The sequence below is a fragment of the Babylonia areolata genome, chromosome 14, assembly GCF_041734735.1.
Source record: "Babylonia areolata isolate BAREFJ2019XMU chromosome 14, ASM4173473v1, whole genome shotgun sequence".
NCBI classification, from domain to species: domain Eukaryota; kingdom Metazoa; phylum Mollusca; class Gastropoda; order Neogastropoda; family Buccinidae; genus Babylonia; species Babylonia areolata.
In genome coordinates, this window is record NC_134889.1 from 20477589 (window position 1) to 20501726 (window position 24138).

The following is a 24138-nucleotide window of genomic DNA, read 5'->3' on the forward strand; positions in this document are numbered from 1 at the left end:
GAAGAAAAGGTGAAACCCGTTTCCGTGGAATAGGGAAGGGGGAAAAAAAAAAAAAAAGCCAACAAAAAAACAAACAAACAAAAACAACCAAATCAACTAAACCCGATTAATTTGATAATTATGGTGTGTTTTTTTTTGTTTTTTTTTTGTTTGTTTTTTATCAGAATATCAGACAATCAGAATTGGGAGAAAGGAGGGGGAAAAAAACCTGTTTAATTCTAAATTTCAATCATCAGGAAAAACGTGAAGCAAAAGAGAGAAAGAGACACACGTGAAAAAGAGAAACACAGGACACCTGGGGGCTGTTTTTGGTTTTCCAGTCAGGAATCGCCCAGGGACTGTGGAAATGGTGAAAAACGCGATGCGGGTTGGGGTTTTTTGTTGTTGTTTTTTTTTGTTTTGTTTTTCATTTTATTTTTTGTATTGGCGTCCGAGTGAACTGAAGAGTGACAGTGACAAGTCTTTTGCCCCACTTGTGACCACACATGCATTAACAGTGGAACTTACTTGAAAGGAAATCTCAAATGTAGGTTTGGTTTAAACATACGTTGTGTGTGTGTGTGTGTGTGTGTGTGTGTGTGTGTGTGTGAGAGAGAGAGAGAGAGAGAGAGAGAGAGAGCATGTGTGTGACGTGCGTGCGTGCGTGTGTGTGTGTGTGTGTGTATGTGTGTGTGTGTGTGTGTGCCAGTGTGTATTTATCCAGCTCGGGATTGTCAGACACGTACGTAACGTAGGAGAAACTGCACGGTGCGTATTAAAGAATGTGTAGTACCTGGTGAAAAGTGAGATATTGGATGACTGAACGAAGCACCGCCATTCGACATGCAGGGATGTTTTGTTGTTGTTGTTGTTGTTTGAAGGGGTTGGTGTGCAGTGGGAGTTTGTTTTCGTGGCAGAGACTGCCCGTCAACAGTTGCAGCGGTCTGTTCTTGCCCATGTGAAACAAGCCTCCAGACGACCCCAGTCGAGGAGCATACTTTAAAAAGAAGAAGAAGAAACAACAACAACAACAACAACAACAACAAAAAACACACCCAAAAACTAGTTAAGTGGATTGAAGAAACGTTGACCGAAAAGTTGCATCACAATGGCCATTGGATATCAACCTCACATCATGACCCGAAAAAAGTCACGTCACAACTTAGAGCGGAAGGTTGTCAAAAGGACTAGGAATGACTTTTAAAACAGTTCCAGAATTAAAGGATGGGGGGAAAAAAACACTGCGAGTGGGATTCCAGCAGAGTGGTGTCAAGAGTGTTTTTTTGCAGGCTGTGACGCTGGTAGAAACTGCGACGCACTGACAGGAACTTTGTTGGTGAAGTCTTGTGTTGGTCAGTAACTGAGCTTGCCTGTGACACTGGACTGCGAAAGATCTGCGGGATATTTCTTGCAGCGAAGTTCGACGTGAGAGAATAAATACGAGCAGAATTGTGCTAGTTGAACACATCGGCTTTTTTTTTTCTTTTCTTTTTTTTTTTTTCGCTGCGATCTGTTCCAATCGGTGATACTTAACAGCTCAGTGGACATGTGGCAGTTCTCAGCAAGAGACTCACGGAAGCAGTGCATGCGAGAAAGATTTTCTTTCTTCCCTTGAGTATTTATTTTATTTCTGTACACCTGCATGTTTTTTTGTTTTTTTTGTTTTTTTTTTGTTTGTTTGTTGTTGTTGTTTTTGGGCTATGTGTTGAATGTGCACAGATCCAGCCACTGACAGCAGAAACTTCATCCCTCGGTGTTTTTCACTGCGTGTTTGATTGATTCCCCCCCCCCCCCCCCCCCCAACCCCCCAATACAAATATTTGTAAGTGCTTCGACGCTTTGAAAAGTCAGCAGCAGCAACAACAACAACAAAAACCCCCTACTTATGCACTTGCCACTGGGAATGGTTAGAATGTACTGCTTAAGTCAACAAGAGCTTCATCTCCCTCTGTTGAGCACCCCACCCCACTCGTGAGGTCACCCTTTCAGGAAGAAGGAAACCAGCCACTGCATGCTTGATTCCTGTGAGCCGGGCGTAAAGTCAGTGTTTATAACGCGAATTTTCATCGTGTTTTTCACACAAGAAACGTTCCACAAATAATCGGAAGTTAACTGGAAGCAAAATGAAGGATACTTACCTGTTGTTGTGTGTGGGTTTTTTTGTGTTTGTTTTTTTTTGTTGTTTTTTTTTACCCAGCTTTTTACGTTCACCCCGTTTCACTTCTGATCAGTTCACTGGGGCCACACATTGACGACAAACCGGAACTTACGGCGACTGAACTGATGTATGTTTGCAGTGTTGGTTCTTTCTTCTATGTCCGGCAGTAAACGGGGTGAAGGAAAAAGGCTGAAAAACGGACAGGTATCCTTTGTTTTGTTTCCCATTGATTGTGGAACGGTTTTTTAATTTTTTTTTTTTTTAATATATATATATATTTTTTTTAATGAATTATAACGAGATGAAAGTTCGCGTCACTCACACACACACACACACACACACACACACACACACACACACATACACACACACACACACACACACACACACACACACACACACACACACACATATATATATATATATATATATATATATATATATATATATATATGTGTGTGTGTGTGTGTGTGTGTGTGTGAATTAAAAAACAACAACAAAACAAAACAAAACACACCTGTGATTCTACGCCTTGCTCATAGAACGCACCATGGTCGGTCAAACTTTAAGAACAAGCCAGACGGTCAGTGGACAGGAGTTGACCGGTGTGTGAGGGTGTGACCCCCCCCCCCCCCCCCCCCCCCGCCCCCCATCCCCATGCATGTGTTTTCCACTGCCTCCTGCAAAGAAACCCAAGACAATCGAGACGAGAACAATGAGCAACTGGATTTTTGTGTACAGTGCAGTTGTGTTTTATTGGCCTGCTGTTGTGAAGATTGGTTGTTTTTTCTTCTTCTTCTTCTTCTAAGTTATTATTGTATCGTGTTTGTGGGGTTGAAATTTTTTTTTTTTTTTTTTTTTTTTTTTTTACAGCGTCGTGAACTTCTGTGGTGGCCAGTTGAGCTTTACTCGTGAGCTGAAAGCACGAATCGTATAGTTGTGAGAATTGAAACGAAGGCGGGGTGAACAAAAAAACCCTGTGCATCTTGAAGGACTGACGCGAAAGTTCCCCCCCCCCTTCGTTGGCGCTTGTTGATTCCATGGGTTCCTCATCGCCGAGACTGTCATCTGTGACGTCATTGGTGGTTATCGTGACGTCATTTGTGGTTATTGTGACGTGTGTTAGTTTTTGAAACATTGGGGTACCACGACGTTTGTTGTTTTTGTCTTAGGGTGCGGAAGAAAGATATAAATATATATATGAATTATTATATATGTATTATTATGATAATTCTTGTTGTTGCCATTTCTGTGTGTTATGATGTACTTTATACTAATCGACTTGAAGTGCGGCGAACTAGGGTTGAAAATACGCATGAAGGGAAGGGAAGAAAAAACCCCAACAGATTGGGCGTCATGGTATTTTTCTCTCCACTTCCAACTATTTAAAAATTGTCATAATGCTTCATGATGAAACTGGTAATGTGATGTCTGAGTGCAGTAGGAGGGAGTATGATGTCTCTTTTGTTTTTGTATATATATATATATATATTTTTTTTTTTTTTTTTTTTTTTTTTTAATGCGTATATTCCGCTCCACTGATGAGGTAGGCATGCTGTATATGTTTTGTCAGTATTTTGGATCTTAACATCTTTTTTTTCCATATACCGTTCTGCTTCATGTATAATGTTCAGGAGGTTCACAAGGACCATGCCAGTGACAGGTAGTGCGATCCACAGAAGCATGATTGAGATAACTGTTGTTTTTTATTGTGTGCTCTTATTTTTTTATAATTTTTTTCCAGTCCCCTTGTTCTGAGATTTTCCCCCAGTTTGTTTTAATTTTTCTTTATTTAACATTTTAAAACGCTTCTCACATTCAGATAATACTGTCCGGGTTAACGTTTGTTCGGTCAGTTTCGGGTTACAATAACTCCCCCCCGCAGCTGATAAATGGAATATATGTTCTACACGAAGGCCCTTTCTCTTTTTAATTTATTTCATTTTCAGTATGACAGTTCAGTCTGTGCAGAATTAGATGTGTCAGCGCATGTGTATTTATACAGCCCCGATCCCACGCCCTCATACGAGAGAGAGGGGGTGTTTTCAGAATATTATGTAGCTGCATCATCCACAGTATTTCTTGTATTTACATTCCACAGTTTCACACATCCTAGAAGGTCGCATTACATAATTATATTATTCCCGCGTCTAGTCTCCGACGAACTCTGTCAGCGTTCAACGCTGCAGATTGATAACTTCCTTTTTTTTTTTCTTTTCTTTTTTTTCTCCAGTTATACCGTTGTGATTACCACCGTATTTCAGGTAGCCCACGATAGTATCACAGTATACATATCGACACAACCGTTGCCTTTTGGATTTCATCTAGGTTGGTTGGTTTAAATCTAAAATTTCCATAATTAAAGTTTTAACGTTCAGAAACAATAATCGCACACGCGCAGATATTGTATCACTGTTTAAATCAGAGTGAAAAAAAAAAAAAGCCGTTGATGCAATGTGCTTTTGGAGAATAATAAAAGCGAACGGGGTTTCATGTCAAAAGTACCAGCAGTCATTCAGTTTTGAATAACCGGTTTCCCGGCGAATTTTGCTGACAGGGTCTAACAACTATTTTCAGACACCTAGCATATTGGCCATGGTTTTGGCTAATTGTTTCGCCTAGTTCATTCCGTGTCGACTTTTTTTTTTCCTCTAAAATCCAGTCACTAGATTTAATTTAGATGATCCTTTTATTTTGATAATTATTCGTCGTGTCCGCTGTCACACAATCCACATCTGGTGATGAACATTGCTGTCCTCGCCAGGTCCTTCCGGTTGTAGGGTTTGGTCAACAACAACAATAATAATGCAGTAGTAGTAGTAGAAGTCGTAATAGTAGTCGTAGCTGTAATTAAATACTACTACTACTACTAATGATGATATTTAGCGAAATGGCTGCGTCTCCGACATAACCTTGCAGTTAATCTGCACGGCGGTGTTGGTGGTGTTGCTGACTGTGTGTATTGAATGACTGAGGGTGCGTGTTATAAGAAAGAAAGAAAAATACTAGCGTGTTTCTGCGAGCGTGAAGGGTGTTTGGATGCTTTGCCTCTGTCTTGATTCTCCTGATATAGTTTTCGTTGTTGGCTGGTATCTGGGTAACGACCATGACTTAAAAAAACAAAAACGATATAGACCATAAAAAAGCAATCAAGTCTGAATTATACATTTGAAAACAACAACAACAAAACCAAAACAAACTTGATTGCTTTCCATCATTAAAAAATCGAGTTAACATTTCGTTTAGCTCTGACCCCACCCCGTTTTCTAAAAGCTATATATTTATTTAAATACAATTATCGTGATTCATCAAACTTTTCTTCTTCTTTTTTCTGAGCAATATTGCTATCATATTACAAACTTGTTATCACTGCCAAGCCCCAGCCCTCCCGTTGTATTATTTTCCTAATGAATGCGTGCGCGTGATCATTCGATCCATGAGTAACATTTTGTTTTTCTATTCAATGATACGTTTTCTCTGTTTCTAAAGTGATCAACAGTACCAGGTGATTTTTAACAACGCGTTGTGTACCTGCGTATATACATTGATCTTTAAAAATTTCCATTATTCACATGTTTATTTCACATCTAGTACAGTACAGGACAGCAACGTTTCCATTACGTGGATTGATACGTTGTCAGCTAATTTATTCCCCCTTCCTTTTCGTTCACTTGTTTTGGCTTACTGCCCACGGGAACGGAAATTAGTCCCAGGGTTCGAGTCCATGGCTGAAGTGGAGACTTTTTTTCTTGTTGCTAAGTTGAATTTTAATCGAATGGACTGAATCTCATTGCATGGAACGCTTATTCATTCATTAATTTATCGCTCTTTGCCCCCCTCCCCCTATCAATTTATTCACTGTCTGCAGATTGGTTAAAAGGAAACGGGGTATTGTGTCCAGATGAATTTATATTTACATTAATTTAAAGTTGAATATATTTTTTGAAGTGTAGCGCTGGTTTAGAATTTTACACCATCGGGGTGGCCACCAAAGGCAAAACATTCAGGATCGTGGTTCTTCAAGCTGAGTCGCCATTGTGAACATGTTGTCTTTGCTACTGTCACTTGAAGGATGCTGTATCTTCCCTTGGTTGGAAAATGTTTCCATTTCCGTGGGGGAAAAAAGAAAAAAAGAAAAAAAAAACGATCATTTTATTTTTTTGCTCTAGTTTGAGTTGTTTTGAATACGGATGATGCAGGCATTCCAGTTACTGAGACGCAGACATTCCAGTTCTTTTTATGGGTGATACATATATGTTTAAAAAAAATAAATAAATAATCCTGTCATGAATCGAGAACATTCCTGCTCGTGATGAGCAAGTAATCAACTTGCGATTTACCGATACCATGGTCACTTTCAGTGTTTTGTCAGTTCAGAGTTTTACAAAACACGTATGTGAAAATTATATTATTTCCTCCAAAATTGTCTAAATGGGGAAAATATGGTAGGGAGAACTGTCAGTATGCATCAGTGGACATAAATTTCTCTCGTGTCATGATTCGATCGTATGTGTATATATTTTTGTTATGTTTTTCTCTTATTTCTTCCTTTCAGATTCTTTACTACTTTCCCCAGCAAGACCCACAAGCTTGGAAAAAAATGATGTGGGCAGTGTTGGAAATGTTTACTGAAACCAAGTTTAGCTTTTCTTCAAGGTTCCCACAACTGAGGGTGACTGGTTGGGCAGAGGAGAGGTGTACACACCATATACTTGGCTATGATTGTGGCTATGATTCAGGTCTTCTGGAGCCAGTCTTGCAAGTAAAATGTAAAAGCGTGTTTCAGTTTCTGAAGGAATGAGGACTTTGTGATGTCTTTACGAGGCTGGGGCAATTTAACTTGCACGATTTCACCACCATGCTGTGAACATGATTACTGTCTCGTACATGCGTTGATCAGTTTCTGTTAAACATCTGCATTTTTTTTCTCTCTCAGATGTTTCCCTTGATGTGGATGATTCTGTTGAATGTTAAAAGTTTACTTTTTTTTTTTCTTCATTTTATGGGAAACGGTTTTCTTAGTAATATGTGAATATATAATTTTCATGCTGACCTCTTGATAAATCGAGACACAATCCATTGTTTGTGGATGTTCATAAGAAACATTTTATTTATTTTGTGATGACAAATGTAATGTTTGACCTTTGTCAGTTCTTGTGCTGTCGCAGTCTTTGTTTGACCACTTGTTCAGCTGTAATAAATTACAATGTGAAAAAAAAACCCCACTTCTATCTTGTCTGAATACTGAATGCATGTGTGTTTGGGGGGGGGTGGTGGGGGCAGAGTGTGTGTGCAATTCAGAACTCCATTCCTTTGAAAGATCAATGAAACTTATGCCAGAAGAGGCTGTAACTCGTGAAGAGTGGTTCTGACAGGCATGATAGCCGACTGACTTGAGCACTGGACTTTGTCCTGTAAATCTCAGTCTGAAGTCCATGGTCTGAATACTGGCAGTGCGGTGTTTTTTTTTTTTGTTTTTTTAAAGTCTCCTCTGTCGACACATGCTGTAACTCATTTTATGTGTATGAATACATCCCATAATCCATGTTAGAATTTGATGCGTTACTGAAACCGAAAAACACCCAGCATGCAACCTCCCCCAAAATAAAGTATGGCTGTCAACATGGCAGGGTTATACATGTTAAAGGTCATACATATAAAACCCCACATACAGAAATGTGTGAATATGGGATATGCATTTATCTAAGTATATATATCTTGGTAGGGAGAGTGATGTAACTTGGACAATACTTTCTCCGCTATAATCAAATTCTAGCCCAGGTATTTGGGACATCAGTTGCCTCTTGCTGTTCTGATGGTCACTGTTGGACACAACTATCATACTTACATATATCTACATATAAACTGCTCTCAATATAGGTAAGACTTCAGACTCTGATTCAACATGCAAATCTGACCGCACATAACAGTTTAAGTGCACAGTCTTATTCACCTGCAAAACTGATTCAATACAAACTTCTGACCAAGTACAAAAAAATTGTACGTTTTACAGTTTTTGTTGGCTGAACTTCTTACCAGGACTCCTGATCAGTCATTGATATAATACAGATTCTTCAGCCTGGCACTGCATTTCAGGTGGCTTAATAAACAACAAAAATTCAATTGGTCAACAAAATATTCAGCACATGCCCTTACACCACACAAACATTCTCTTGTCACCGAGGACATCAACAAAAATACTGTTCTCACTCGCACTTTCACAACAAAGAAAGCTTTATTTCTGAATAAACACAAAAAAAACCACCTCAAGCTCCCACTGAACAGAACACTCCAGTGAACAAACAACACAAAGTGTAGAGAAAAAGATTAAAACTGTTCCGCCCTCACCAATTTCTTTTGTATACAAGCCATAGTTAAAAAGTGGTACCACATGTAAGCCAAAGTCTCAAAGCTTCCGTGGAGGGAGGGAGTGCAGGGAATGCTGAAGAAATAACTAATCCTAAACTTATTTCCATACAGCGTAGTGCTTTATAAACTTCAAAACGTATCAGCTGACATCCGCAAACCCTCTAAAAGATGGAAAACCAAGTTGCTGAGTATCCATCTGCCCACTGGTTCCATACACACAACACATCCAAAGGGATGGAAATCCAAACTGGTTCCATTTTACACGCCAGAAATTAAAACCTCACATATTCACAAAACTTGGTGATAGTCCTTGCCTTCTAATGAATATTGTACTCATACATTCACCAATTCACCTTTTCACATGAATTCAGTTCCACACACAGACAAACAGGCGTGTACCAGTGGCTGTCACTTTCTAAAACTGTTGTAGCACAGACCCTGTAAAGAACTCTTCACTTTGAAAAAACAAACTGGCAGACAGGACGATGCACACCGCAGGCACGTTTCACAATAATGTCAGTAGCAAGTCAGACCAGAAACAAGGTGTCTCACTTCCTCACTGATCACATCATCTGTCTTCTGTCCAAGCTGAGCTTAGCACACATCATCATATCACTGAAAACTCAATACATTCATTTCATGAAAAGCAATTTACTATAACCCCCCCACCCCTCACCACAAAAAAAAACACCCCAAAAAACCCACACACAAAAAACCCACCCCAAAACAAAAAAACAACAAAGTGCGACGACGAGTCCACTCTTTTGCCAAAAACTAAGGAGAGAACAGGTGTGTGTGTGTGTGTGTGTGTCACGGGGGGGAAATAATTAAGTTTCAGTTCAGTCTTCAGTCACAGTATCCATCAGAACTTCCATCATGCATCTCCCTCTTAATTCCCCTTGTACTTTTAAGCCACTAGCACAGGTCTCCTGATATCAACCTATTTGTGTCTCCTGATATCAACCAATCTATGTGCTGCAAATGTTCACCCATCTCCAGTTCAGATTTTCTTGGTGCTGCAGCATCATCTCTGGCACATATAACTGCAAATATTCACTGTGACCATCATAGTAACTACTTTTACAACATCAACAGTAGTGATGGTGGTTGTGCACATCAATGCAGAGCTAGCACATAATAAAAGATCTATAAGTAAAATATATCCACCAAAGAATGCATGTCAAGCATATTGTAAAAGCAGTATCTAAAAGGGTGGAAAAAAAGATGTTATTTTACAACCTTAACTGATATATGACTGACTTTTATTAGTTATCAAAAAAAGTTCTATGATCGTCATGTTTTTTTATCTGGAGGGATCAGTGTTCAGGATAATAATTCATCATGTTCTGTAGAACCGTTTCTCCTCTAACAAAAAGAATCAGACCATTAAAGCAGAGTTTAAGAACAAAGTGAAGGTCAATAGTTCCTGCTCTCTCCTCACCAATCCCCTGTTAATTGACACTGAAATGGGGACAGTTAGTTTTAACATGAAAAGTTTATAATCAAGTAAATTTGATGGATCCACTGCAAATATTTCAGACTGTCAAGGCTGAAGACAACTGACTGGACAAAAGAAACTTCAGATTATCTACCCGGGGTTACTTTTTCAGCAATGAAATTTCTGTCCACGTCATAATAGTACATTCCCTACACTTACATATGTCCGTTAAGAATAACAAAGTGAATCACGATCACCAAGAGGAAAGTGAAAAAAGTACCAATTAATGCGCAATTAATAAGCCTGTGATCCAATCACACACATCACTTGAAAACACAGTCTGCTATAAAAAGAAAAATATGCTATGAAAATATTATTACAATTACCTAAACTGAACTCCAATAAAAACAAACACCTTCATACACAATCAACATTCATGACAAGAAGGATTTTCTTTCTTTAAAACAATTATATATCAATAAAATTGGGAAAAAAAAGCTTTGTGTTTAATGAATATTCTGAGAGAAGTAAGCTTATAAAGTTTTTATCTAAGTCTCTGTTAACTGATATGGAACAGGACAAGTGGAAGGATACAAGATTAACAAATCAGAACAAAAAAACACTTATTCACCCTTCAGATTCCACAGTATTTCACAGTTTGGCAGAATGTCCCTTGGTTATCATGAAGTGGAAACAAAGGGGAAAGGCAGAAAGTTTAAATTCTGTACTTTGTAGTCCTGCTAAACAGTAATCACAGGCTGGATTTTGTAATAAATTACAATCTGAAAACAGCACGAAATTCATTTTAAAACCCATTCCGCTAGTTTGCTGTCTCTTTAAATGATCAATCTAACATCAAAAAGAGACGAACAAAACCACCACACTTCCCTTACAATTATAAAATAAACACACATTAATGCTACAAAGATACACTTGACCAAAAAGACATTGTGTGTGACTCTGACCCAACAAAACTGAACTCCACGAAAAAGTACAGCAGAATACGGATCTTCACAACAAAACACGGTCGCAAAAAACAAAAAAAAAACAACAACACCCAATCACAGAACCGTGAGCAGACATCAACACAAAAGTCTTGTCTGAGAGGTGTCCACTCTTTTGAGCAGAGTGCGGAAACTCTGTGTACGTGTGTGTGTGTGTGTGTGTGTGTGTGTGTGTCGCCATGGTGACTAGGGTAGAGAGGCCAGGGACTGGGTCAGGTATTCCTCAGCGTTTGGAATCTCCTCCAGCATACCTGTAACCAATGTTGTCATCATCATCGGTGTCATCGTTATCAATGCTCTCTAATCACTATGGACATTTTCCTTAGCATGTCAATCAGGACTGTGATCATCACAGTCAGTGTTTAGGGGTTTTTTTTTGGTTTTACACAGACATCACATTGGCAGCACATCATATTCCTGATACAGTCAGCTATTCATATTTAAATCAACAGAAATTATCCACACAACAAATACATTTCATTGATAAAAAAAAAAAATGTATATGTGCATAGAATTTCATCAACTGACATAAATAATCCCGTCCCAGTTCCGAAAAACACCCAGGAACACAAGCAAAGACTTTTCTGGGCAACAACACAAACTGCAAAAACAAAATCACCTAAAGACATCAGCAACTCATCAAATTAGTCCAAAAGACTCACAAAAAGTAAATAGATAAAAAAAACAAAACACAACAAACACACATGCACACACAACAAAAACATAAAGGCAAATCCATCCAACCAACCAGCAGATGTCATCCATACCTACGACAACCATTAAGACATTTAAGACTAACAACAAACTTGCAGAGACTGACAGAGATACACACACAGAAACAGAAAAAAACCCACCCCTGACAATAAACAAACTATCCCATCGACAAACAGAGTGCACGTACCCACAACATCGAGGTACTCCTCGAAAGACTCGCAGGGCAGCAGTTCCGTCTCAAACATGGACAGGGCACGGTCACAGGAGTCCAGGATGAGGCGGTCGTTGAGGCGGATGTACTCCGCCAGCACATTGCACCACAGGGTGTTGGCTCCCAACGTCAGCTTCTGCATACACACACATGAAAAATTTTCTTTGATTGATATGGATACTTATTTAACGCCTATCCTCGGTTGGAGAACAAGCTCTAAGCGCTTTACAAACACAGGGTCATTTGCACAATAGGCTGCCTACTTGGGTAGAACCGACCGACAGCTGCCACTGGGCGCTCATCATTCGTTTCCTGTGTCATTCAATCAGATTTCAGGCACGCACACATACACACTCAGACAGACATGTAACATTTTACATGTATGACCGTTTTGTTTATTTTCCCCCACCATACTACATTTTCGGGGATTTGCATGCTGGGTATGTTCTTGTTTCCATAACCCACCGAACGCTGACATGGATTACAGGATTTGATATTCTGCTTGCACATACACACGAAGGGGGTTCAGGCACAAGCAGGTGTGCACATATGTTGACCTGGGAGATCGGAAAATCCTCCAGTCTTTACCCACCAGGCACTGTCACTGAGATTCAAAACTGGGTCCCTGAGAATGAAAGTCCAACGGTTTAACCATTCAGCTATTGCGCCGGTCAACATTTCATTCGCTATTTTGCTTTTGGTTGTCCTGTCTTTTGCAAGTGTCCTAAAACCCTCTTGGCCGAGAGACTGGGGATGTGACTTGGGCAAGACACTCTCCACTATAATCAAATTCTAGCCCAGATGGTCAGGACAACAATACCTCCTCTGCTGTTCTGGTGGTAATAGTGGGACATGACTGACTATCATACATATGAATCATACTCCATTTTCTGGGGCGTGCATACTTCTCATTTTCGTAACCCATGTAATGCTGACATGCCTCACAGAATCTTCAACATGCGCGTTTGATTTTCTGCACATGAAAACACACTGAAGGGGGTTCAGGCACTAGCTTGTCTGCACATGTTGACCCAGAAAATAGGAAAACTCTCCACCCTTAGCCCACAAAGTGCCATTACCTAGATTTGAACCCAGGATCTTCCGATTGAGCAGTCCCGACACTTCAACCGCTTGGATGTTGCGCTTGTCATGGTACTGCCCCCATGCAACCCAGACTCAATCCCCCAACACCTCCTCCCCTCCCGCCCCCAACAGAGCCACACCTGGGCTTGCTCTGTTGCATTCTCAGTGCTGGCACACACCTGTTTGATGTGTTGTTTGCTTTTGTAGAGCTTGTCACATCTCCAAATGCTCTCTGCAGGGATTGCATAACTGAAGAGAAGCACACTGCCTTTCTCATTTCTATGTGTGCTTTGTGTTCTTTTCTGTGTATACAATCAAAAAGATTCAGAGTTTTAAACCCTTCTACCCTTTTTGTGGGTGTAGATTATAGAATAACACTGAAGAGTCATTCTTCTCATTTCTTTATCCACATATCTTTTCTGTTGTTTTTTTGTTGTTGTTGTTGTTGTTGTTGTTGTTTTTTTATCATGCACATTTGAAAATTTATCTTTTTAATGAAATGAAAGAGGAATCTTCTCCAGACTTTGGTCTGGGGCTATAGTATTGCTAAGGTATTGCCATGGATTTTTTTTATTATTGTTTTTAAAAAATACGAGCAAACAGTGTTCTTGATCTGTTTATTCTATTTCTTTTCAGTTTACTGATCTCTCCTTTTTCTTTTGCTACCCTATCACATGCACAGTTTCACTGGTATTACACCCACACCACTTATCCTCATTCCCCAAAACACAGCCACACCCGTGTTGTCTGCCACCGTTTCGGAGCCAGCAGTCTGCAGGAAAATGTCAATGTTAGGTCACCAGGAGGCCACACACCAGAGGAGACCATGACCTCACTTTGTCTTTTCTGACAGGCCAGCAAGTAGACCACCACACAAAGTATACTTTGGGGGAGGAAAAACTGTAACTCCAGCCTACTGCTTGTGTTATATTTTCACCAGGCCAACATGCCACTGACACCACTGGCAGGCATGTGCTACTATTGCACAGGTTCACAATTTGTATCTGTTACTACTACACAAGACTGGTGTGTCCTTTACCCACCAGGTGCTGTCACTGAGATTCAAAACTGGGTCCCTGAGAATGAAAGTCCAACGGTTTAACCATTCAGCTATTCCGCCTGTCAACATTTCATTCGTTATTTTGCTTTTGGTTGTCCTGTCTTTTGCAAGTGTCCTAAAACCCTCTTGGCCGAGAGACTGGGGATGTGACTTGGGGATATTACATCTTGTGAACTTCCCCTGCATTGTCTGATGGTACCCCCCCACCACACACAGACTGAACACAACAGTTCAGCTTCTCTACTGCCATCACCTGAAAAAAAAAAAAAAAAAAAAAAAGCACGACTTTAACCCCAGTCAGACAGAAGTTATCCTGTATGCCCTGCACAAACCCAGACCCCCTTTCTTTCTCTCAGCACCCTTTCCTTGCCCAGTCAGATTATCATTTCTGTTTTCTTTTTGTTCAAGTTAATTCTTTTCCTCTAGGCCTTCGTCCTCTCTGTCTGTTGTTTTGCAGTCTTGTTGCATTGAGAAGCGCATTCATTCAGATTCCAAACCAGCTTGACAGCCCCCATTCATGTCAAATGACATGAAGAAATGGGAGTGGGTTGTGTCGCTGAAGTCACTGACGTTCGCCGCCTACTTGGAGAATGCAGGGTGGTTCTTCCCAAAGGAGACACAGAGACAGACACAGCAGACCCCTGCCTCAACATTTCACCGGTAAATGAGCTCATCCCAACTAATTGCAAGCTTGAAAAGCATGGAGGTCTTCATTTCATGGAATGACAACTCCTGCTGCTGCGGGAAGCTTCACCAGACAGAACCACACCCCTTCCTCCTGATAACACCAACTTTGAAATAAAACATCCTCTCTTCCTCCCCTCTTGCAAATTAAAAAAAAAAAAAAAAAAAAAAAGCAAACAAAAACACATTCAAAACAGACATCAAAATACAACATGGGTGTTATCAGATCCTTCTGAAAATACCTGGTCTTGTTTAGTGTCAGCCTCATGCAGGAGAAACTATTTACACTTTGTTGTTGTTGTTGTTATACATTTCAGTTTGTTTGGCAAGTTTTTTTGTGTTTTTTTTTCTTTTTCTTTTTTTTAAGATCATGTATCTAGCATTTTAAAATTGCTGATTTTATTCACATCTGTTGATAACAATACAACTGTCCACAGTCATCATCCACACAAGAGCAACAAGACTCAGAGTTTCTCTTTCCCTGTCAAATCTCCACACTGCGTCTCTCCCAATGAACACAGGTTTTGTGGATACTCCTCCAGTCCATTTCCACACACTTAAGAGTTAAGAAGAGTTTTATGTATCACCTGCTACAAAAGTTAAGTCTCTGATTAACTCCAGGACAGAGGGGATTGTTTTCACTTTCCCCTTCAATCCAGCCAGCCTTTCACTGGCAGTCTGAGAAAGCGATCACACAAACGTTCTTTTGTTTTCATGCATGCAACAAGAAAGGCAGTCCTGTATACTGTCATGATAAGCTCTCTTAATCACTGCATTCAAATCAAATCAGATCCTGTTGCTTTTTGCCCGGCTGACAGCTGAAGGGGCCATCAATCATTTCATGTTAAGCAACACAACCAAACTCCACTACCAAAAAAACATCGGTAGTGAAGTAGAACAACAACACTGTGAACCCCTTTCAGTCTACGCTCTTCCCTAGTCTCCCCCCCCTCCCCCTTCCCCCCACCCCCTCCCCTTTTCTTTCAAGCTTCTGTTGCCTGTCCCCTTGTGGACCCCACACACCAACCCACACCCCCCTTGCATTAACTCCTCCTTCCCTCCCGCCACCCACAGTCGTGTTTGCCCCCCACCCCAGGTGGTGCTATCTGGAACAAGATGACCCGCCGATGACTGGCAGGGGGTCAACAGGGTGGGAGGGTGGGGACAGGGAGATCAAAGAGGAAGGGAGGTGTGTGTGTGGGGGGGGTGGGGGGGGGGATTAGTGAGGTGTTAATCTTGACACCTCTCCCCTGCTACTCCCTGGGCTCAGTTCACCCCTTCACTCCAGGGTGGGACTGCTAGGGTGGGTGTGGGATGGGGTGGGGAAGAAAGGAAGGAGAAAAAAAAAAAAAAAAGGAAAGGAAAGAGAGGGAGAGACTGAGACAAATGCCATCCAGAAATCTGAAACTACAAAAACATCAACAGACAAACAAACAAATAAATGCAAGCAAGAAAAGGGGGGGTGGGGGGGGGGGGAGAAAGGATGAGACATACAGACTGACAGGACAGGAGGAGGAAGGGAGGGGAGGAGGAAGGGGCATTAACCCTGAGAGTGCCATTGTAGGTATTACCACTGTGTAGTGAGGTCACCGATGACATCATCAAAAGCAAGGTAATAACTCTGGAAGGCTGAAAAATCAAATATTTGATCTGGAGTGGAATATCTCCAGAACATAAGTCTCAGTTTTGGGCTGATTGCTCTGGATACTGATTTATGACTTGAAGTACCATTTTTGATTGACACCCCCCCCCCCCCCCCCTCGCAACCCCCCTCCCCTCCCCCAGCACTTAATGTGTTATAAGGTGCAGAAACAAAGTGTAGGCTACAGGAACAGGAAAAAAAAAGGGGGGGTTGAGGAGTTTGAACATGGGACTGTAACAATCCATTAATGGTGGGGGCAAAAAAAAAAAAGAAATAAGAGAAACATGACCAGAAGTGTGCACATAGGTTGCCAGCATAAAAAAACTACTTTCAAACCGAAGTCTGGCTGAATCAAATGGCAAGTAATTTACAGATGAAAACCTCCTCCTTGAAAAAGGCAGATCCATACATAATAATAATAATAGTAATAGGTTGACATGAGATGAAATCACCAATGGAGGATAGGGGGGAGGGGTAGGGGGGAGAGAAAGCACGAAAGAAAATATACAATCAGTAAAAGAAAAAGCAAGCAAGAAAAAACATACAATCAACATAAACAAATCCTACACACACACACACACACACACACACACAACCCTATACAACTCAAACATCTTCGAACATCCCCCCCCCAAAAGATACACAAAACTCTCAACAAAGCAAACACACACACACCACTACTACAACCACTACCCCCACCTTCAAACATCCTTACAACCATCACCCCCCTTCACCTCCCAGCCCCCCTCTCAAAAGGAAAGACAACAGAGCAACAAGGGGAAATCCCAGGAGATCACCAGCGACAAGATAGCACAGCTCAGAATCATCCTCAAGCACACAGACCCAGATTCCAGCTCACTGGGCCCGCCTGAGTGACAGCCCAAATCCCTCGACACCTCCCCCCAATGGCTATCTGAGGCAGCAGGGTGGGATTTAATCCCCGGGACTACAACTGTCATGGGATTAATGGCGTGGCCGCTGGGCCCTGGGTCAACACAAGCCACTTGGCATGTTAAGGCTTTACAGGCAATCAGTGGGCAGGGCAGGGATTGCAGGCAATTGCTGTGTGTGTGTTGTGTAGGAAGGGGGGGGTTGTTGTTGTTGTTGTTGTTGTTGTTGTTGTTGTAGTGTGTGTGTGTGTGTGTGTGTGTGTTGTTGTTGTTATCAACCAGTGCATGTGTGTGTGTGTGTGTGTGTGTTTGTTGTTGTTGTTGTTATCAACCAGTGTATGTATATATGTGTGTGTGTGTGTGTGTGTGTGTGTGTGCGTGCGCACGCGCATGCGTGTGTGTGTGTGCACGTGCGCACGCACATGCACGCGTGTGTTGTCTGAGGTTGTTGTTTGTGTGTGTGATTGTATGTGCACACATGTACGCATGTGTCTTGAACATAACCACAGAATTTTCGTTCGCTTTAACCAGTTCAGTGTCCAATCATTGTATAACACTTCCATAATAACACTTCCATAATAATAATAATAATGGATACTTATATAGCACACTATCCAGAAATCTGCTCTAGGTGCTTTACAAAAACTCTTTGTTAACATAAAACATTACATCTATGTTACATACACACACCAAAATATGACTACAAACACACACACACACACACTGCGTACATACATTTTAACAATACATGTGTATCTAACAGCTACCCTAACATATACGCATACGTAAGCAGGCACAAACTTACATAAACGCACGCGCACACAATACACATTCATATACATGCATGTAGTTAACATAGTCAAGCACAGCTAACGCAAAGGAAGTGGACCTGCCACAACTGAACTTCCATCTGAACTTCCCCTCCTCAAATCATTTGTGTCAGAAGAAAAAATACAACAACAAACAAAAAAAAAAAAAAAAAAAAGAAAAATTAAACCCCCCAAAAATCCTACCCAGAAAACTAGAAATCCAGCCTTGAGAGGATATCGTAACAAATACTCCATAGATAAAAGGACTGACTGACACTATCACCATCGACAGAATGCGGTCTGCAATCGCCGGATTAACAAGCTGAAACAACACCAACCTCCCCTCCTTACACACCCTCCCTTTGTTCCCCCCACCCCTCCTCCCTTCCTCCAAAGTGAACTCACACATACGCACAAACGTTCCTCCTGTACCAACCCCCCCTTAAAGTTGTGTGAGGTTGACAAGAATCAATCATATATATCACAGAGGCTATCGGTTTTCTGTCGATCCGACCTGTGGATGACACCACCAGCTTGTCCCAGTGTTGATCCAGGAGGGTTGTGTTCACACAACATTACGGAGGATTTTGGGGAGGGTGTAGGAGGAGACGAGGAGTAGGGGTAGGGGTAGGGGTGTGGGAGAATTGAACACATAACACTGGCGTTCCACGTAGCAAATGAGAGAGAGAGAAGGTGAGGGGCAGAGAAAGAGAGACAGACAGACAGGCGGAGACAGAGACAGACAGTCTGACAGAACAGACATACAGTGTGTGGAACAAACACAACATGAGGACAATGCAGGTGAAATACAACATTGCTTTAAAATGTTTCAGTTGATTCCAACACATGTTGCTGGGAGATTTGAAACACACCCCAACAGCAAAAAGAAATCAAAACACAACATGGAACACACACACACACACACACACACACACACACACACACACACACACAAAGCATAAGGAAAACATCCACTGACCTTGAAAACCTTCTCGTACATGGCGGCAATGAAGCCGAAGAAGACCAGATACATCTTGTAGATCTGGAAGTTCTTCATCTCCTTGTCAGCTGGCCTGAAACCAGTTCATACATCATCAGGTCAGGTCAGGCTGAGGAGAGGGGAAGGTAAGTAATGTAAAGGTAAGGTTATTTCCTGGTAATGGGAGAAGTGCAGTATGGTAAAGGTAAGGGTAGTCTTCACACTTGCAATGGGGGGAAGGTAAGTATGGGAAAGTTAAGGTTGTTTGGGACTGGTAAGGCAGGAAGGTAAGTGTTAAGGTAAGGTTTCCTGGTACCGGTGAATTAAGGTTATTCCTTGTAAGGGAAGGGGGGTAAGTATGGTAAAGGTAAGAGCAGTCCTGGTTAGGGGGGAAGGTAAGTAAGGTAAGATAAGGTTATTCCTGGTAAGGGGGTGGGGGGTAAGTACGGTAAAGGTAAGAGTAATCCTGTTAAGGGGGAAGTAAGGTAAAGGTAAGGGTAGCCCTGGTAAGGGAAAGAAGGTAAGATAAAGGTAACGCAAGTCCTGGGTAAGGGGAGGTGGGGGATCATAAGGGAAGGAGGCAGAACAGGGGGTGGGAGGGTGGGTGGGAATACAGTTCCAAGGAAAGAAGACAGAAAGGGAGAGGATCACAGGAAGTACACATGCTCATCAAAGGAGAAGATGTATGTGAGGTGTTGTGGATGGGAGAGAGAGAGAGAGAGAGAGAGAGAGAGAGAGAGAGAGAGAGAGAGACAAAAGTAGAGAATGCAAGGTGTTGTGGAAGGGAAGAGTGAGAGAGAGAGAGAGACAGAGAGACAAAAGGAGAGAATGCAAAGTGTTGTGGAAGGGAAGAGTGTGAGAGAGAAAATGAGAGAGAGAGAGACAGAGAAACAAAAGGAGAGAATGCAAGGTGTCATGGAAGGGAAGAGAGTGAGAGAGAGAGAGAAGAGAGAGAGAGAGAGAGAAGGGAGAGACAGAGAGACAGAAGGACAGGATGCAAGGTGTTGTGGAAGGGAAGAGAGAGAGAGAGAGAGAGAGACAGAAGGACAGGATGCAAGGTGTTGTGGAAGGGAAGAGAGAGAGAGAGAGAGAGAGAGAGAGAGAGAGAGACAAAAGGACAGGATGCAAGGTGTTGTGGAAGGGAAGAGAGTGAGAGAGAGAGAGACAGAAGGACAGGATGCAAGGTGTTGTGGAAGGAGAGAGTGAGAGAGAGAGAGAGAGAGAGACAAAAGGACAGGATGTAAGGTGTTGTGGAAGGGAAGAGAGTGAGAGAGAGAGAGAGACAAAAGGACAGGATGCAAGGTGTTGTGGAAGGGAAGAGAGTGAGAGAGAGAGAGAGACAAAAGGACAGGATGTAAGTGTTGTGGAAGGGAAGAGAGTGAGAGAGAGAGAAGGGAGAGACAGAGAGACAAAAGGAGAGGATGCAAGGTGTTGTGGAAGGGGAGAGAGAGAGAGAGAGAGAGAGAAGGGAGAGAGACAGAGAGAGACAGAAGGAGAGGACAGGGAAGGAAGGAGAGAGAAGGAAGAGAAAGTTACCCCCCAAAAAGAAAGAAAGATGACAGAATCACTCCATAACCACTGAAAAACAACCATTGGGAAAACAACAACAAAAAAAAGCAACACCCGAACAATCAAAATAATTGATCTTGCTCACAGGGACTCATCTCTTCCAACCCCTACACCCCCCCCACCTCCCACCAACCTTATGCCTCTACCCCACTATCCTCTCCACCCCCCCCCCCCCACACACACACACACACACACCCACATCTCATTAAACTGACACAAGATATCCATACCCAAGGAAGGAAAGAAGGGCAGGCGGCATCCCAGCAAAAAAAAGGAAACACAGTCATGCGTTAATGAGAACTTAATGCCCAGACAAGTCATCTGTAAACACCAGCAAATCCCCAGCTTGACACCCGCGACTCCTGTTTTGTCATCATACGCCTCAAATGAAAAGCTGACAGCACTCTGTTCGATACTTACCTCCCCCCCCCCCCTGTTTAGTCAGTGTGCTTAATTAAGTCAGTGCAATGACTGAACTGTTGTTGACAGTGTGGTAAATCCCAGGGCTTAACTCTTTCCATACGAACGGTGAAAGAGACGACGTTAACAGCGTTTCACCCCAATTACCATCATCAAAATACTGCAAGCGGAAGGCTCTTATACTGAAGACGTGAATGTTGACAAAGAATACCACAATTCTGACGACGGAAGCTAAAGGTTGGGTCATTCAGACACCCACTGGACATCCGAGGGGTCTGTGTAGAGGAGAAGAGAGGACTGGCCGTACTGAGTGAGTTAAAAAATACATTGGGGTGAGCTGTGAGCTGATCAGCAGACATGCTCAGAGGGGATGGGGTGGTCTCTGTGTAAGTCAGTTTTTTTGCTCGGCTGCCATACAGGCAGCTTGTCACCATCTGTTTTCAGGGCTTGTACTTGATGGTGTATGTTATGGTTTCCATCATCCAAAGTCAAGGATGATAGCTCCTTCAGTGTGCATTTTAATCGTGTGCGTGCATGCATGTGCATGTGTGTGTGTGTGTGTATGTGTGTGTGTGTGTGCATGTGTGTGTGTGTGTGTGTGTGTGTGTGTGTGTGTGTGTGTGTGTGTGTGTGTGTGTGTGTGTGTGTGTGTGTGTGTGTGTGTGTGTGGAGTTTCTACGTTCATATCCTTTTTTCTCACTGTCCACCATGGTCATGTCCTCGTTCCCCCACTGTCCACCAAAGTAAAGAACATGCGATGGGTGATGCACGATTATGAAGAAACATGTAATGACATGCTTGAGCTATGTGAGGTTTTTTAATAACTTTCTTTTAACATGTGTACGTACATAAATTAGTACTATTTTGTTGGACGTCTGTGTAGGGTTCCGCATGTTGTTTTAATGTCTGAATGTGTGTTTTAGGGTCACGCATGTTGTGTTATTCAAATGCATGTTTTCCACATCAGTTTTTTACACTGCACAGCACAACTGAGCATGGCTTTACATGGAAAGGCACTATATAACTAAAACCATCATTACTATTATTATACGATAAACAATGTGATAAGCTAACGGCCACCACTACTCGACAAATAAACCAAACAGGTCTGATCCCAACAAGGCATCAGATCCTCCTTAGAGATGATGCATATTAATAGGTCGGATTCCCAAGAAATACATGATGTAATATGACTGCTGTGAGACAGTGCCTGACTGTTCATCAGCCCCTTAAGACTTTGCCAGCTGCAGGTGAAGGGGGGGACTGGTGTCATGATGAACAAACATTCAGACCGATAAAGCCCTCTCCCCTACCTTTCCCTTCACACAATATCCAATGCAACCAAAGACAGCTGTTCACACAATCTGGTCACCATGTTCACAATAGTGAGTGACCACTTTTTTTTTTTCCCGGGAGGCAGGGACGGGAGAGGGGGGGGGGGGGTGTCATGATTTAGTAATGCTGTTACCAACTTCTATTCATTATTTTTAAAAAAATTTTAAATGTCCTCTGTGTGTGTGTGTGTGTGTGTGTGTGTGTGTGTGTGTGTCTGCAAACACACCGGCATACTTATAAATATTAACAGATATGCATGCAAAAAATAAACACACATAGATAAGTATATATAATAACAGCTAAAACCACAACCCTGAAACACACATGCTTACACACATAACACACACACAAACTACATACATATCTACAGACATACACAAACATACAATACACGGAGGCGACACCACTAAACATACACAATAACATATTATACAGACCCATTACACACAAATGCAAATTTATCCAGTACACTCAAAAACAAACATATCAATTACACATAAACAGCAACAACAAAAAAGACAAAAAAAGACACCCCCCCCAATGCCCCCCCCAAAAAAGACTTCATACCCTAACAAAAATGACATATATCAAACAAACACACACACACACACACAAACACACACGTCAAATCACACCACACTCATACACATCCAGTCATCATATCTCACACACACTCAAATACAAACACACACACACACTCACATCAAACACAATCACAGACACAAAGACAAAGACACACACAAGCACACACCCACACCCACAGACAACAACAGAGAACTGACGTTTTAGCGGAGCTCTGGCAGGTGGCCCTGACGTGCGCCATGATGAGGAGGCGCTGGAAGAAGTTGGAGCGCAGTTCCTTCCAGCGGGCCGGGGACAGCATGTGCATGGCCAGCACCAGGTAGTACAGGGGGCCCTCCGTCTGTGTGCACACACACACACACACACACACACACACACAAACACACACACGTCATTAACACACACACACACACACACACACACACACACACACACACATCATTAACACACATATACACACATCATTACATATACATACACACACAGATCATTAACACACTCACACATCAACACACATACATCATTGACACACACGTCATAAACACGCACACACACACACATACAAGCATCATTAACGGACACACGCACACACAAACACGTCATAAATACACAAACATGTCATTAACACACAAACATCATCAATAAACGCACACAAACATATCAGAAATACACACACATCATAAACGCAACTACATACACACACACAATCATTAACTTACACATGCACACACACACACACACAAATCCAATTATATTGTACACAGCCAAGCCAACTGTATTGGGGCCATTTCAGGGCTGAATACTAAATTAATATCAAACAGACCAATTCACCCACTCACACACATGCTCACACACACGCACACATACACACAAAGACCACATACCACACAGTCCAGATAAAGCTGATTAAATGACCAGAAAGACTCATAACAACATTGCCAGTGCTAAGAAAACAAATGCAGTTAAACAATCCTTCCGTCTTGAAATAACTTGACACAGATCCACGGACAACAGGAGGGCAGCACTATACACCGCTGGAACACTTCTCATGATCTGTGAAGTGGACACACACACACACACACACACACACTCACACGCAAGCACAGGTATACTGGCCCCAACTTCGCTTACACATCCCAGGCCAAGAATATTCCTGGCACCATCTCTCTAATCTAAAATCTTAATCCCTGAATAAAAATGTTTTTCGAGTCC

The 24138-nt window shown here is 41.9% G+C and overlaps 1 protein-coding gene across 6 annotated transcripts in view; it reads right to left on the reverse strand.

Annotated features, from left to right (window-relative positions):
- Positions 1 to 8353: 8353 nt before the first annotated feature.
- LOC143289901 (E3 ubiquitin-protein ligase UBR4-like) overlaps positions 8354 to 24138 on the reverse strand; it is a 154119-nt gene continuing 138334 nt past the window's right edge. For all 6 annotated transcript variants that reach the window (XM_076599140.1, XM_076599138.1, XM_076599135.1 and 3 more), the window contains 4 exons: positions 23127 to 23266; positions 19021 to 19114; positions 11850 to 12009; positions 8354 to 11199 (listed from right to left, as the gene is read on the reverse strand). In XM_076599140.1, coding sequence (XP_076455255.1) covers positions 11135 to 11199; positions 11850 to 12009; positions 19021 to 19114; positions 23127 to 23266 — 459 coding nt within the window. In that variant the 3' untranslated portion in view covers positions 8354 to 11134. The remainder of the gene's footprint in view (positions 11200 to 11849; positions 12010 to 19020; positions 19115 to 23126; positions 23267 to 24138) is intronic.